A 15892-nucleotide genomic window follows, 5' to 3' on the forward strand; every position below is an offset into this window, starting at 1 on the left:
TAAATAATCAGAGTGTGTCAAGTGTGTTCATTGCCGGGAATTCGGAGCTAATTGTTTGTGTTAGATTTGGTTGGAAATATTTATACCCTCATAACTCTTTGCGCACAGAAAGAAAGGTCAAGCTTAAGTTTATGTATAATGAAGGCACTAATTCTCTTACTCAATCATCTCTTATAACTGGGTCACGGTAATGTTGATACGGAGTATAATAATAACAATAGATTTTCCAGCCTTGAACACGGCACAAATAAACCGTTAAGAACACATTCTGGCCTGCCGTAGGGTTGCATACAGACTGACGCACTAACTTTCACACACACACAAGTTTGATATTTTACATACTCTTGCACTAAAATTAAAATGTTTAATAATAATTGTCAGCTTTATCACTGAAATTGTTGCCATAATTTGGAACATTAAGAAACACTTCTTAAATGAACAACATTTTGCTTTAACGTTAACAAATCTGACTGTAATCTCACTTTTGCAAACTATATTCATACAAAACCTTCAGAGAAATGAGAATGCACTTTATTCAATAAAACTGTTACATTTGCCTTGTTTCTTTATGGGATCTGTGTGAATGAAACCCACTGAAATATATTTATGGTCTAGTCACAAATGTTTATGGATGGTCTAGGATTATAGTGCTAGTGTAATTATTTACTGTCAGACAGTCTTGATTAAAAATAATAATAAAAATCATGAAATATATCAACCATAAACTACGTAGCCTACTGTACAACTGATATTGTTTAATTAGCTGTAGTGTGACGTGGAACGTCCACATTTCCTTAGGTGTCTCATTTCTTTAGCAGTATAACATTATGACCTTTGAGCTTGACAATATCCAGCTTTAATTAAAATGGTATAGGAGATTAAGGCTGTCATGAGGAAAAATCTAAAATTGCGACCAATTAAAAGACTCAGACCAACTTTATGTTTTTACCAGCACTGCAGCACATTCTGTCTTGTAATGGAAAGCCATTGCCATCTAGTGGTGAAACGCAGAGTTACAGCATATGGTGATTATGAAAACAGCTACAGTGTTTGACAATACAGACAGTGCTAGTAGATTTCAAGCCTGGTTAAATTCATTTTAAATGAGTGAATCTTGGGTTTATATGCTTTATATGAAAATCCCCACTTTTTAGGTGACACAATATGACAACTTGTACTGTACAGTATAGTACATGGTGTGTCCCAAGGAACTGACAAAATGTCCCTTAATAGGACTGTGACTGCTGATACATTGTAACCTGAATGTACTGTTAAGTTCTTAAAGCGGTTCACATAAATATAATCAAAATGGTACAGTGCACCAGGAAAGGCCACATACTGTACTGAATGTCAACGATCATTACTAAAAAATTGCTAAATTTAGTCCTGTTTTAATATTGTTATATAATTTTCAAATGTAGGGTACTGCTTCTCAAAAAAAATTTGCCCTAGAGTTAAACATACGGTAACTGTTTATACTTTGCAACACTTTAATCGTAAATGTTTCCTGGGAATAAGCCAGCAGCGTTTCTCAATCCTGCCCTTTGATGCCCCCAACATTACACATAGGTAGGCCTATGTCTGTTTTATCCATAAACTTTTTGCACCAGCACACACTTCATTAACCTAACATGGGTGTGTCAGATTAGTGAAACACCTTAGTTGTGAAGTTAAAGGGATTCTAGATTAAAAAACACTTATTCTTGCTACAGTAAGCAATGCCAACTGGGATTCAGCCAATGCTTGAGAATCATTCATCAATGTATTACAAGCCACAAAAGTCAGTGAAACAATCTGTTTGAGTTTGCCATTATGTAATCCTGTTCAATGAATACTGTTGGCAGCACCGAATGACTGAAAATGCATGTAATGTAATTTATGTCTGGTTATATCAAAACACATGTACTGTACTACTTTCAATCTTATGCATTGAAAACCTTTTCTTAAAGTGATAGATTCTGTCATCATTTACCCTCTTGTCATTTCAAACCTGTTTAACGTTCTTCTGCTGAACACAAAAGAAGATATTTTGAAGAACTGTGGCTGAATCCATTGCCTTGCATTGGTTTTGTGTCCATACAATAGAAGTAAATGTGTAACACTGCTGTTCAGTTATACCAACTTTCTTCAAAAGATCTTCGTTTGTGTTCTGTCATAAAGGTTCGATTTTTGGGTAAACTATCCCTTAAATAAGCTAAACTTATTTATTCTGGCAATAATATATGGGCTATAGATGTGACTGAAGCACTTAAGGTCAAACGTTACACATATTCTTCACTACTTCTGTAAGTCCGAATAGAAAAAATCTCAGAAGCGAGGAGGAAGAGCCTGTAGATTTAAAGCTTGAATCCAATCCATAGTAGCGGATTGATTTTACTAAGCAATCATGCAATGAGTGTTTGCACTGTGCAACAGATATTTCAGAACATAGTCATATTTTTGGGCGAAATTGATTTCCAATTGGATCATCAAAATTGTACTATGATTAAAACTAAAGATCAATATAGTAGTACCTAACAGAAGCATAAGATCATGCGTTTCAAATAATATGCTGCAATACATTTTGGTCTACCAACAAACCACCGATGTATCATGTTTACCCCGGGTGGAGGTAAACTGTTGTTTCGGGCATTAAAAGTAACTTGATTAAACCATAATTGAGATAACTATTAGATAATACATTCACATATCTGAACTCCTATTATCTGAAGCAGTAACTACCTTATGGCCTTGAGGTTATCTCTTTTGAAGAAGTTAAGATAACATTACACAATGGACTACATCTCTACAGTTATACCCTACTATTATTCTAACGTTATGTGGATAAAAAATGCAACAGTCTAAAATGCTGAATGTTTACAGGGAATGTATATGGAGACAAGATGATTGATAGTAACCGAAAGCCTCCGGATATGACATTTGAATCTTATTGTCTAGCACTACGAATTCCAACTCTGCAATAGATTTGGCTGTCTAGCTGACATGCAAACAAGTAATTCAGCTGCGTTATGTACATTGGCAAAAAAGTATCTCTCTGCTGTCCCTATCATCAGGTTCATTGGAAATTACAAAACAGTTCCACATTGAGCTAAATTAAGGATACTCAGAAATCGGCCAAAATATATTGACCCTCAAGTTGCCCTAGACCTGCATGAATAGACACAAAAAGAGTTTGGAGTTAGCTGATGGTTATAAACTGAACTTTACATGGAAGTGATAACAAAATAAAAATGATCACTGAAACAAAATTTCCTATGAACCAAAAGCTTATTAAAAGCTTCTTAAAGTCATCAAATATTAACTTAAAGAATACGGCACAATCTGTGTGGCATTCTGTGGGTGAATAAAGACATTTGTAGATGATCTATGCTTTTATGTACAATCTCTGCCTTCTGAATCCAACTACAGATGTTTTTTATGCACATTCAACTTGCGTAACATCTGTCAAAGGGATAATAAAGCAAAAAGATAACACATTGTTGGTTTATTAATATGTAATTCCTGCAACAAGCCACTTTCAGGTAACTCTTGTCACCATTTCCTGAAAATCCTGAAACTTTCTAAGCGACCCCTTATGTTGGCAGTCTGTTATGTAATGAGGTCGAGGTCAAGGTCAATGTGTACTGCAGGCACTAAAGTGCACACAAGTTTATTCTTCATGTTGTACCCTGATGAAACCTGTTGTATCACAAGTTTGAGTTTACTACGAGTCACTTTAACATTTGTATGCTAAAGCATTATCAACAAAATGGGGTGGTTGCAAATGCTCTGACCTTGACACAATCTATTGGATCTTACTGTGTTTGTCATACTACATCACTGACGTCATGATTCTTTTTATGAGTCGGCAAATGCTATTAGAAGTTAGTGAAAATGTGAACGTGTGGCTCATATTAACTTTACAAACAGCCTGTAACCCTAGACAGACATCAAATCGATGAAAAGAAGATTTAAAAGGGATGTGTGTAAATACATTTATTTTAGTGACTTCAAATTATTACTATATATCCTTTAATGCTTGTGTAATAAACATAATTTAATATAGATGATTTATTGCCGAGATTATCATATAGATAACATATTCATCTCATCCATGTTCACAATTCGCCATGCTGTCATCGAAGGAAAGAATGTTTACTTGTTTTTACTTTGTTGATTTGTTTTAAATGAACACTTTCGGCCATTATTTAAAGTCTCTTGTAATTGTTAACAAGATTTCTCAAAAATATTTTTTAAAATGTAAAAAGAAATTCAATAAAATTGCTTCTTTTTTTTACAGGTTATTTAATTGCTCTGAATAGCCAAAACATCTCCTTAACACTCATTACATGAACATTCATGAGACAGAAGCACATTTCTCATTGAAATAGAGCAACAATGATCATTTCAAGGTTTAGAAGTAAAGTACAAACAACTTTAGAAGTAAAAAACTAAATCCATTTAAATGTACAAATGTAATCAAGTAAATCTTGAAGCCTGTTTTTCAGCATTATTTAAAAGATCTAAGTATAAGTTTTGTTAAGACACAAAGCTCACAAACAGTAAATGTTACTGAAAATTGTATAAGAAGACCTGTGTGTTTTCTTTAAAACTTTTTAAAATCCCTTTTAAATCATCTTGAATAGAAAGAACACAGGCTGAAACCTATATGTACATTTGTCTGGCCGGACATGGCATGAAATTTACATTATTTACAATTCACAGTCGAGTCAATAAATAAATGCTCCTCAATGAGTTTTCATTCTGAAGCGAAAGTCGACATCATGGGTTGGCTGCAGAATACCCAGACCGGCCCGGGACTGGTCCAGTGGTGGTATTTTAACATCCGAGTCCAAGAGTTCGATTTCAAAATACGAGAGAATCAAAGACAAAAACTGCTTGATCTCGTGCACAGCGAAGAAGCGACCCGGACACTTAGTGACCCCAGATCCAAAAGGCATGTAAAAGTAACGAAGTTTGCGACCGTTCCTGTTGAAGCAGGTCTTCTCCTGTCCATTTTCGTCAAGGAATCTGTCATACTTGTATGTCTGTTTGAGGCAAGATTTAAACAACATGCATGAAAATTCAGGAGGAAAATAATTGGATGTACAAACTTTAAAATAATACATACATTTAAAGAACAAAACACTTACCAGTGGATCTTCATAGATTTCAGGGTCAAAGTGAAGTAGGGGGGGGTACATAGCTATGACATCATCTTTACGAATGTGGTAAGATTCTTTATTGTCCAGGTGAAGGAGAAAGTCATCCTTGGCCACTCGGACGTTCAGAGATGCACTGGACAGTCTCATAGCCTCTTTAATGATGCTGTCTGTTGTTGAAGAAATTGCAGCGGCGTTCACGTTTCACTTCTTCATGTACAAAAACTTTTAACCTCTTAAAACTCTTTTAACACTCTTACCTAGAATGGGCATGTTGTCTAATTGTTCCCTTGTCAGTACAAGTCGAGAATTCCTAGGATCTATTTTCTGGTTAGAATTTTCAAATATTTTCTTCACCTCCTCGTTCGCTGCCTTCAGCGCCGCAGGGCACCTGAAAACAAGCACAAGTTCAATATATGATAAATAAAATTCAATGCAAAATATTACTCTACAATATAGCGGACCCGTTTTAATATGTATTCTTATCGCTTGCTAAAGATAATATTTGTGCCTTCACATGCAGGTGCCATAAAACCGTAAAGAGATAGATATTAGATAAAGTAATTCTTATCACCGCCACCTCAATTAACAGAATTATCTCTATTCCCGGTGCACGATGATAATGCTGAGGTGTGACTACTGTGCAAGATTTTGGCTGTATGTTTTGGTACCTGATCATATAGAACAAGGTCCAGAAGGTGGCAGGTAAAGTGTTGGCCTGAGAAGCCCACAGAATGGCCACGTGAGTCCTGGCTTTGCTCAGCTCGTTGAAGGTAGACAGCGTGTCGTTCAGTAGCATGCGCAGGGATATGAGGTCAGACACGTTGGCGCGCTTGCTCAGGTTCTCGTGGAGCAAAGTCTTGGCCAGGTTCTCACGGGCGCTGTGGGCACTCATGAAAACGTGGATGGGAAGCCCGGCGATCAGAGCGGGAAAGATCTTATCAAACTCTTTGAAGTTCTCCAGAGCATTGAGCACCAGCGCTTTCTGAGCCTGCTGACGTGCGACGCTCTTGTCTCCATCCAGTTCCTTGCCGAAGAGGGTCAGGTAGCCTGCTTCAAACATGATCTTGTAGCAAAAGGCGAAAATGCCATCGACCTGCCACTCTGAGGGTTTGGCTTTGAGTACGCCCGATTGCAGCGCTGTGCTCTGCAGGTTTTCCATCATGGTCTCAATGAGAGACGGCAGGGCATCTCCTTGTAAGGTTTTGAGAAAGGTCTTATGCAGGTTTTCTGTGGTGTAGCCGTGGCTGGGATCCATGCTTTCATGACCAAATGCCTGCAAGATCAACAACTATTAAAAGAAGGAATTTGGTACGTTAATTACAGATAAAAAAAGTTATTTCTTGCTTTACCTTTGCGGAGGCGTCAAAGTGAAATTTCTTCCAGTCCAGATGCCTCCCTTGGCGGATGACAGCATGGTAGGAGAAGGGATCACAAAGAAAATGGACATACTGCCCAGCAATCTTACATGTAAATATGTGTCCGCATTTCTTCTGTCTGCTGCGGAGGAACTCCAAAGGGTTGGCGCCAAACTGAAGAGCACAACCAAGGTAAGGGATCCATCCGTTTTCCAGTGGAGGCTCGCCGGGTTGTCTGAAACACCCATCGAATAGCTAAGAAATGTGTAATCTAATAGCAAATTCTATTTAATTCTTTCATGAAAATCAATTGAAAGATGTACGTGGATTCTTGTATGTACAGAAAACACTGTTGATGCTCATTCGGCTTAGAAATAACGGATCATAATAATTGATTCAAAACCATACTGAGCAAAAAACTTTGAAAGATTTTCAGATCTGGAATCTGAGAAGAAGGCAGTTTTATCCAAATTCTGAATGATTTAGCAGATTGTGATTAAGAAGGACATCAGTTCAACACAACATCCAGTGATGTTATTTCAGTTTAGGCAAAGTCCAAGACAACAAGCAACTAAATGAAGCTTTAACTCAACTCTGAGTACTTACCTTCTGCGAAATCCTGTGATAAGCCAGAGGCAACAACAGAGCCCTACCACCACAGCCCAAATGAGCGCAATGCTGAGGAACATGACTACCGGAGTGAAAATCTGGTGAAACTCGGGAAAGGTTGTAATCCTTGAAGATGCACTCAAGAGACTCCAAGTGCTCTATCTGTTTTTATATGCTTCAACACAAGCCACAGCCCATGACATGAAGTAACTCAACAAATTAATGATTGCTCCCCCACCCCCTTTTTCATGCCCTATTTTTCAAGGAAATAAGCATGCATAGAGTTCATGAACACCTCCACCTGAGGGACAGTAGACTGTACTTTGATAGTATTGCAGAGTTGGAAAACAGCTTCAAGGACTTTTATTTGTTCGATTTTTCACCCAGGGGCCGGTTGCATACTGTAAACTAGTCAGAGGATTTTTTTCATCAAGACTGGTCATAATTTAATTTTGTAATCAGTTACATAATAAGATAGATAGGCTAATTTAAATATTTAAAGTAATACCGATTAGTCCTTAATAATTGCTATTCAGTGAGAATAGCTGTTAAGACGCATTCTTTTAACTTAACGGCTAAGTTTATGCAACTAGGCCCTGGTATATAATATTTATTCATAGATTTATGTTTTTGTATTAAGAATTTGAAATGTTTTTAAAAACACATACGTGGTGAATGAAGTAACATCAGTGTCACAGCATCATATATTTTCAGATATACTTGCACGCATTCCTCTAGTCAATTACATTATTATTCAATTATCTTTAATCTGTTTTGCATGTGTCAGTTTGTTTGTCGTTTCAGACCAACAAGTACACCATTCAGAATGATTTGTCATCTTAAAAGCTCCCAACGGATGATAAGGGAAGATCTGAAAGCTGTAAAATTGGCAGAGTATTTATTTGTTTTTTATTTATCAAAAAAGGTCACTTTTGGATAAAAGGTCCCTTTTTGGAGCTTTCCTGTAGCTCAGTGGTAAGAGCATTGCGTTACCAACGCATGGTTGTGGGTTCGATCTCAGGGGATTGCGTATACCTAAGTAAAAATGTATAGGTCACTGCAATGGAAGTCGTTTTGGATAAAAGCGTCCGCCAAATGCGTAAATGTGGATAAAGGGACTGTTGCAAAGTGCTCTACAAAAAAAGAAAGACATTTATTCTACTCACATTCTATTATTTTCAAATTAAACTTAATCTGACAACTAAAATGACATTTAAGATGAATAATTCTGCATTCTCTTTGGATATTATTTGCAATTGAACCCATCAATAATCATCTTTAAGCATATCATTATGTCGCAGATGATGTCTTATCAAAGTAAAACGTTTTAATCTCAACATCTGACGTCTAACACTGACATGAGTGGACTTCATTGATAAAGACTAGATGAAGGACGTGTTCGTTGGCTTTAATAATTAACACTGTGATGGCTAGGCATTTGACCTTGAAACCAAAGATAAACTACTTAATCTAAAGTGGTTAGATCTATAACAGATCTAACTGTATCCTGAGGACACTTTTTCACAGTGTTTCAATTTTTTGACCTGTTCGTTTGAAAGCATCACATGATCATAACGATAAATGAGAGTTAGGGGTTCATAAATTGCTAATAAAACTTTACGACTGCTGTAACCTGCCACAGAAATTCAGAGATTTACGTTAACCTGAAAACATGTTTTACAGTAAATACTGTATTTAAATTTTGAGCTGATATTCTAAAGAAGTTTTAGGTACACCATTTCTGCTCATGTTTGTGGTCGTGAGATCCAAAATGTCATTTAAATCAGATGTGATTATTCCACGTCTTCCATGTGGGAGTGTGTGATGCATAGGACAACCAATTTTCTACAGCTACTCTACAATTATCGCATTTGTATCTTTGACCAAAAAACAATGATGGGTTAAATACTCAATATACATCTATGCAAATATATAAAACTGCTAAAGGCATGAATTTATATTCTGATAAATGGTATTCTAAAAACCTCTACGCATGTTATGAAAATCAGCTACAAATGTTAAAAGAAAGAAAAACATAATAAAACACTGGTTCAGCAGTCATGTAAAATAATTTTCAGCAATGAACTGATTTATTATCAATTGCTATGCACATTATGTGGAATACATTATGTGGTATGTTACACGCATGCACTATGCACTATGGCCTTTACAAACCATAAAAAGAAAACAGACACCAGGAGATTAACACAAACACTAGAACTACAGTATAACCTTGAAGCTGTTATGGCAACATAGAGATAAATGTGAAAACGTTTACTGTCACATATTAACAAATATTCAAGTGATTTATGTTAGACCTCATTATAGTAAAGCTGGAATGGAAGAAATACAGATCACTAAAATGAAAGTTCTTATTGTGTTTCATACTGGTTCAAAGCCAGCACACCAGAGTATTTTTTAGATGATTTGGGAATGTAAATATTTGCATTGTTCAAGGACAAGGTCAAATTCAAACAGGTTTTTTTTTAAAGGAAACACTTTATTTGTCTTTTATTTGTGTATGGGTAAAGCAGTTTTACCATCCAAAAATAACTATGCTAGAATGGACTGTATCATTGTATCACTTTTTAGGGTAATTTGTTTTGAATTCTGGATTATGCTAAAGTCTCACTGAGTGAGTATGTCGTTTTGAACATTGATTTTTCCTGGTTGTGTTGTCTGTTGAATTTACAAACAATCCTCAGAATTGTTGTTTGTGGACCAGTGCCGGTGTATACGACAGTCGTTTTTATGTGTATAGGTTAACTAATACAATAATCATACTGCAGTGTGTCTTACATATTATCGAGTCTCTGTTGAGCAGACATACTCAAGTTGATCTTTAGTATTAGTATTTCTCCCATCGTTCTCCTATTGCTGTCTATTGCTGACAACTGATGAGAAAATAAATATTAAAACAAGCTTGAACATCAATTATATAAGAAAAATATAAGAAATGTCTACAGGCATATGCAAATGTGAAATGAAAACAATTAGTGCGGTTTACTGTTCCTATTCTAGTCACTGTGCACATCTGTCAGGACCCAGATCAGTAATATAGTTCAATTTTCACATTAGGAAAAGTAATTATTTTCATATTATTCTCAGACGCGGTTACCAATTGTGACTTATTTCACTATTCAAACTATGGCTAGAACAATGTTGTTCATAAGATCAGAAGATGCTACATTTGCAACACTGGTCAGTTGCTATGTCTTATTATCATTTTGATTGTCTACAATAGAAACATTTCATTGGAGACAGTATTATCATTGAGATGGCTTGAGTGCTGTAGTTCAAGGACAGGCCCTAATAAATTCAGCATATAAAATCAATTTGTATGTTATGGTTCATACTCCAAGTCTGCATAGTTTGATACAAGAATCACCATTCATTTCATTGGGGCAGTCACTATAGGGGTGGAAATGATTCTAGGGACCCACCAATGGAGGTCAATAATTGATGTAGGGTCCAGTATTAGCTATGTAAGATGAACACATATATTACGTGTGACGGACAAGTAAATTTGCCACATTCTACAACTGTGTTCTATCTGCAGCAAGTTTTTTCCTCATCTAATGTAGGCCTACCGGTAACTCAGTTTGTAACAATAGGAAGTTCATTGGTTTGACTTTAAGAAAACACACAAGACTGATGAAATGTTTGACTTGATGCACTGTAAGTTGCTTTGGGTAAAAAGTGTCAAATGTAAGTGTAGTAGATCGATCTTTAAGATAAACTAGAAGGAAAATCTGTGTGCTGGTTCAACGAAGTCTTCCCCAAAGTCTGAAGGTTAGTTTGAAAGTTATGCCTTGTGTACTTTAAACACTTTGCTTTAAAAGAGCTTCATTTTGAAGGTTATACTGTTAATAACATACTTACTTAAAATAAAGTTTGAAGGGTCTTAGATTGGAGGGTGAAGGGTTGTGCTGTTTATTCCGTTCCGTAAGATTGCTATAACATTTTAGTTGGTTCCTGTGCAGTTTCAAGACAGACAGACTTATAACAGGATATTTAATTGGTCACTGTGGAAAAAGTGATCTTTTATACAATACAGTGAGTAAGAAACCAGAACATGCTTAAAAACCCTTGACCTTTAGTTTACATTTTCAATGAACCAAATACAGCTTTCATTGCAGCAAAGAAAGAGATGAGTTCTGGTACTTTTGGTAATGCTTTCGAAAATTTAAGGGTTCATCTAAAGCGTTATTCGACTGTATTTTTCTCTCATTCTCCTGTACACTTACTGTAAAAATTGCAAATGTACCTAAGGCACATATCAGTGCCAGTACTGAACCTGATTTGGTTTAGGCAAATCAGACACAAGTAGACTGCAACGGACTGTTAAAACAGCTGAGATGATTATTGTGTGCCCTGGCCCAATCTTCAGGACTTGTACAACTCCAGGGTGAAGAAATTAGGTAACATCATCAAAGACTCCAACCTGCCTGCATAAAACCTGTTTGAACTCCTGCCATTAGGTAGACGATACAGATCACTACGTACTAGAACATCCAGACACGAGAACAGCTTCTTCCCGCAGGCCATCTCATTCCTAGACAGCTAGTACATCCACCATAACCTCCTAGTTGTTAAGCAATATATGTCAGTGTAATATCTTTACTCTTACACTTTACCTAAATACATATTACATTTTTATGGTTATAAAAACGTACAGTACACAATTGTAATATACAGTGCTTACTAGGCACACTTGCACATAACTAAACTGCACCTTTGTATATTATTTTTATTTTTATCCTCTTATAATTTTTTATATCGTTTTCTATTTCTTGTGTTACATATAAACTGTGTGTTTAAGAGCTCTTGTAACCAGAACAAATATCTTGTGTGTGTGCACACTTGAGAAATAAAGCTTATTCTGATTCGTTTACTCACAAGTGTTTAAACAAGGGCTATTCCATTCCAGTCCAGCTACTACACCTCTTAAGAGCTAGAAAGATGTGAAAGGAGAATTTCATGCAGTAAACAAAGTGTATTACAATGTCAGAGTGGAACTTTTCATTTGAAAGTGATATAAAATAGCTGGTTTATTCCTTGTGTAATTTCCGTACTACAGTCAATCGTGAATACTATGCACATTTTCTGTATTCATGGAAGACCTAAAAAACTAAATTTGTGACCCTGGAGCACAAAACCAGTCTTCAGTCTTTAGTAAAAGACAAAAATACATTGTATGGGTCAAAATTAACGATTTTTCTTTTATGCCAAAAATCATTAGGATATTAAGTAAAGATCATGTTCCATGAATATATTTTGTAAATGTCCTACCTTAAATATATAAAAACTCATTTTTTTGTGCATGGATCGCATGCCACAGTGCCCCTGATTAACAACTTCAAAGGCCATTTGTCTCTCAGATTCCTGAGTTTTAAACGGTTGTATCTCAGCCAGATATTGTCCTATTGGACCTATTCTAACAACTCATACATCAATATAAAGCTTGTTCAGCTTTTAGATTATGTACAAATCTCAATATCGAAAAAATTGACCCACAAGACAAAATCAGCAGTGTTGGACAGCCAGCATCTGGGATTAAAAAGAAAAGGTTTTCATTGACCACGACAGGATCAAGAGAACGTTGAGACATGTAATGTCAGAGCATGTTGCCGTGTGTGTTTCAGACATGTAGCGCAACAGCACTTCATGTGACCCAAGTGCACGTCCCAGCTCTTATCCTTTCCTGATCCTACTGCCCTATCTCCTTCCCTATTGCTTCCTATCTCTCTACTGTCCTCTAAACAATGTAGGCAAAAAGGCCAAAAATATAATAAAAAACATGCAATGAGATAACCAGACAATGTGATAATGTCAGAAAAATGGCATACTAGTCATTGCATAAGTTGGCCAATGGTCTGTTTCACATATATTTGTTATAAAGATAATGAGAATACAACACATACATGAGTGTTCTGTATAAACTTGCATTTCATTTGATGTGTGTTTGCTGTCCTCTTCAGGCCCAAGCTTCCGGAAGACTTCAAAATGTTGATTTGCTTTAACAAAATGCAAAATAATTATTAATCGAGGTATAATAAAAACATTTGGACTTTTCAATGAAAAATAATAATAAATTGAAATGTTGCTGTGACTTGCCTTGCATTCTTAATGCAGGAAGCAGAAACCACCACAAGAGGGAAGTCTATCCCTGCATTACAACTGAGATATATCGCCCTCCGAAGGCCGCCCTACCCTTCACAATCATGGCCGACATACTGAAGGGCAGTTCCAAACCGAAGTGCTCAAAGGGCCCTTCAGAACGAAGGACTTCGAAGGGTACAACTGATGGTCACTTCGGGCTCCCATGATTCTTTGCGCTGATTCTTTGCGTGGTGATGCCGCCTCCTTATGGATGCAGGATGATGATGCAGAAGGGCAGTTCAAGAAACAGTTGTTTGGTGCCATACACCCTTTAACCCTTCAAAGCTCTCACTCCGGAGGGTAAACGATTTGAAGGGATAGGGATGAGTAGGGATAGGCATGAGCCCTTCAAAATGGAACGCAGGGTATGTCTGTCGCGATGTCCTAATACAGATTAAAACTAATCATGCAAGCATCCAGGATCAGTCTCAATGACTGCATTTGAAAGAAAAATATAAAATATAAATGATTATATATATAGTATATATGATTATATTTAACAACACATATACCTCATTATAGCAAATAAAAAGTGACATTTAAAGGGATATAGTTCAATGACAAAATGACAGTTCGGTCATCATTTACCCACCTTCTTAACTTTAAAGCCTTCGTGATTTTCTTCTGTGGAAAAAGTAACACAAGTTGTCACCATGCAATTTCTTTGTTACAGCAACTTAACGGAACAAAGAAAATCATAAAAGTAAGTAAATGAAGACACAATTTTTATTTCAAGATGAACCGTGACTTTAATATCACTATGGCTTACCTTCATATCTCAATATCAGATAAGGATCCAGACAGGGTGTGTATTCCCTTTCTTGCCAAGAGTTTGATACAGAACTGAAATGAATACTTTTTAGGTCAATTATAGTCCTGCGTGACTGACCACACAACCTCACTGCTGCAACCTCAAACCTACTTGCACATTGTATCCCTGATTCAAAGTAAGTATCTGTAGTACAGAATATATGTCTAACTGTATGTGCATTAGCACAATTTAATTTTGAGAAATATTTCTTTACTAATCTTTCTATACTGCTATTTTACGAACGAGGCAACGTGGATTTTCAGATGGACAGTGCAGAAAGAAAACATGTTTTATTAACCATAAAATGTAGCCTTACTTTAAAGTTTAAAAGTAAAACTATTTTATACAATAACGCATTACTTCATAACAATACCATTATATTCATCACAGTGATATAAGATCTCAACATTAATTCAACGTCATGCACAATAAAGGTATTCTGAAATTGAATGGCTAACACATTTCCCATCAGGATATTAAATATAGATGTTGGTTATGTTCAGCCTCAAAACATAGCTCTGTGCTGACACAAAACACGCATGTTTTATCTCTTAAGACATATTTGAACTTTGAACAGACTGAATATGATTTAATACTGTGGGTATGAGGAGCTACACTGTTTTAATATACATGGCATAAGAGTTTGTTTTATTATAAGAATCTTTTAAGAAGTCATTTGATACAAGAGAGGATTCTTCGAGCAGTAGATGCTGGTTGGCGGAGTGCTGTACCATTTGAATTTCAATTTCAGGAGCATTCAATCCACACTGAACTCTCTTGCTCTTCTAGAGCACAAGTGAATGCTGGTTGTTGACAAAAGTTCTGCCAGGCTATTGGAATGTTAATGATGGGTGCCTCATGTTTTCTAATGACATTTCTTACTGACAAACCACTTACATTGTACACATGTTCGACAAGGTATAACCTCACATTTCCTGTAAAATGTGTGTACACGTAATTGAGACCCAATCATCTGAGAGTCTCATTTATTACAGTAACGGTCAATAGGAAATTGCATTCACAAGCGTTGTGATAAAACGTAGTAAGTATTTCTGAAATTCAACAAGAAATTAAAGTGGGGTGGAATCAGGAATTTACTGGATTATTACCTGGGCCTATAAAGTGGTAGAGAGGTATTGAAAATTGAGGGCTTGGTGATATCAGGCATATTGTCATTTTAAAGCAGAGCAAGACAACTTTTTTTTCTGCCCAATAGGACACAGGTGCAGGAACGAGTATAAAGATGTGAACAATTTTATGTTGATCTTTAAACCGTTTCCAGTATAACACAGATTAGTCAGTTAAAGCAGTCTGTATTTGTAGCCATAAAATGATCTGTTTGATAAGTACTCTGCTAGTGGCTTTCGTTTTTATTAAATTGATATTAAAAAAACATTCCAATGTCTTATCACACATTCTGTTCTGGCATTCTTGCCTTATCTGTGAGTTTTGGCCGTGCCGTTTCCCTGATGTCTACGACATTGTACATAAAGCATTGAGATAAAGTATTTTTTTAATCTGTGCAAACTTGGAATAACGTGAGAAGCCATGAGTAGATTATAACACTAATGGGATATACAACTAAGGATTTAGTGGTAAAAAAATTCTCTGTCAATGCTGAGAGCGACGTTCCAATTGAATACAGTATTGAAGGAAACTCTGGTTACAGTATTTATTAGGGCTTTAGTTTAGAGTGACAAACTAAAATGCTAGCACAGCAAACAAGATAGTGACAATGAGGTCACACTTAACATGTCTTGATACCACATGATCGCCATGAACCTCTGGCTTTAGATAGAAAGAGAGAGGGA

General features: G+C 36.1%; 1 protein-coding gene across 1 annotated transcript; it reads right to left on the reverse strand.

The window, feature by feature from the left end:
* Positions 1–4264: 4264 nt before the first annotated feature.
* LOC130418385 (cytochrome P450 7A1) lies at positions 4265–7549 on the reverse strand. The gene is made up of 6 exons (XM_056744495.1): positions 7106–7549; positions 6494–6734; positions 5813–6417; positions 5402–5532; positions 5133–5311; positions 4265–5027 (listed from the first exon to the last, which is right to left on the reverse strand). Exons 1-6 carry the CDS (start codon positions 7186–7188, stop codon positions 4728–4730), a joined length of 1539 nt encoding a protein of 512 aa, XP_056600473.1. The 5' UTR covers positions 7189–7549; the 3' UTR covers positions 4265–4727.
* Positions 7550–15892: the final 8343 nt, after the last annotated feature.

Source organism: Triplophysa dalaica, chromosome 3, assembly GCF_015846415.1.
Source record: "Triplophysa dalaica isolate WHDGS20190420 chromosome 3, ASM1584641v1, whole genome shotgun sequence".
NCBI lineage: Eukaryota > Metazoa > Chordata > Actinopteri > Cypriniformes > Nemacheilidae > Triplophysa > Triplophysa dalaica.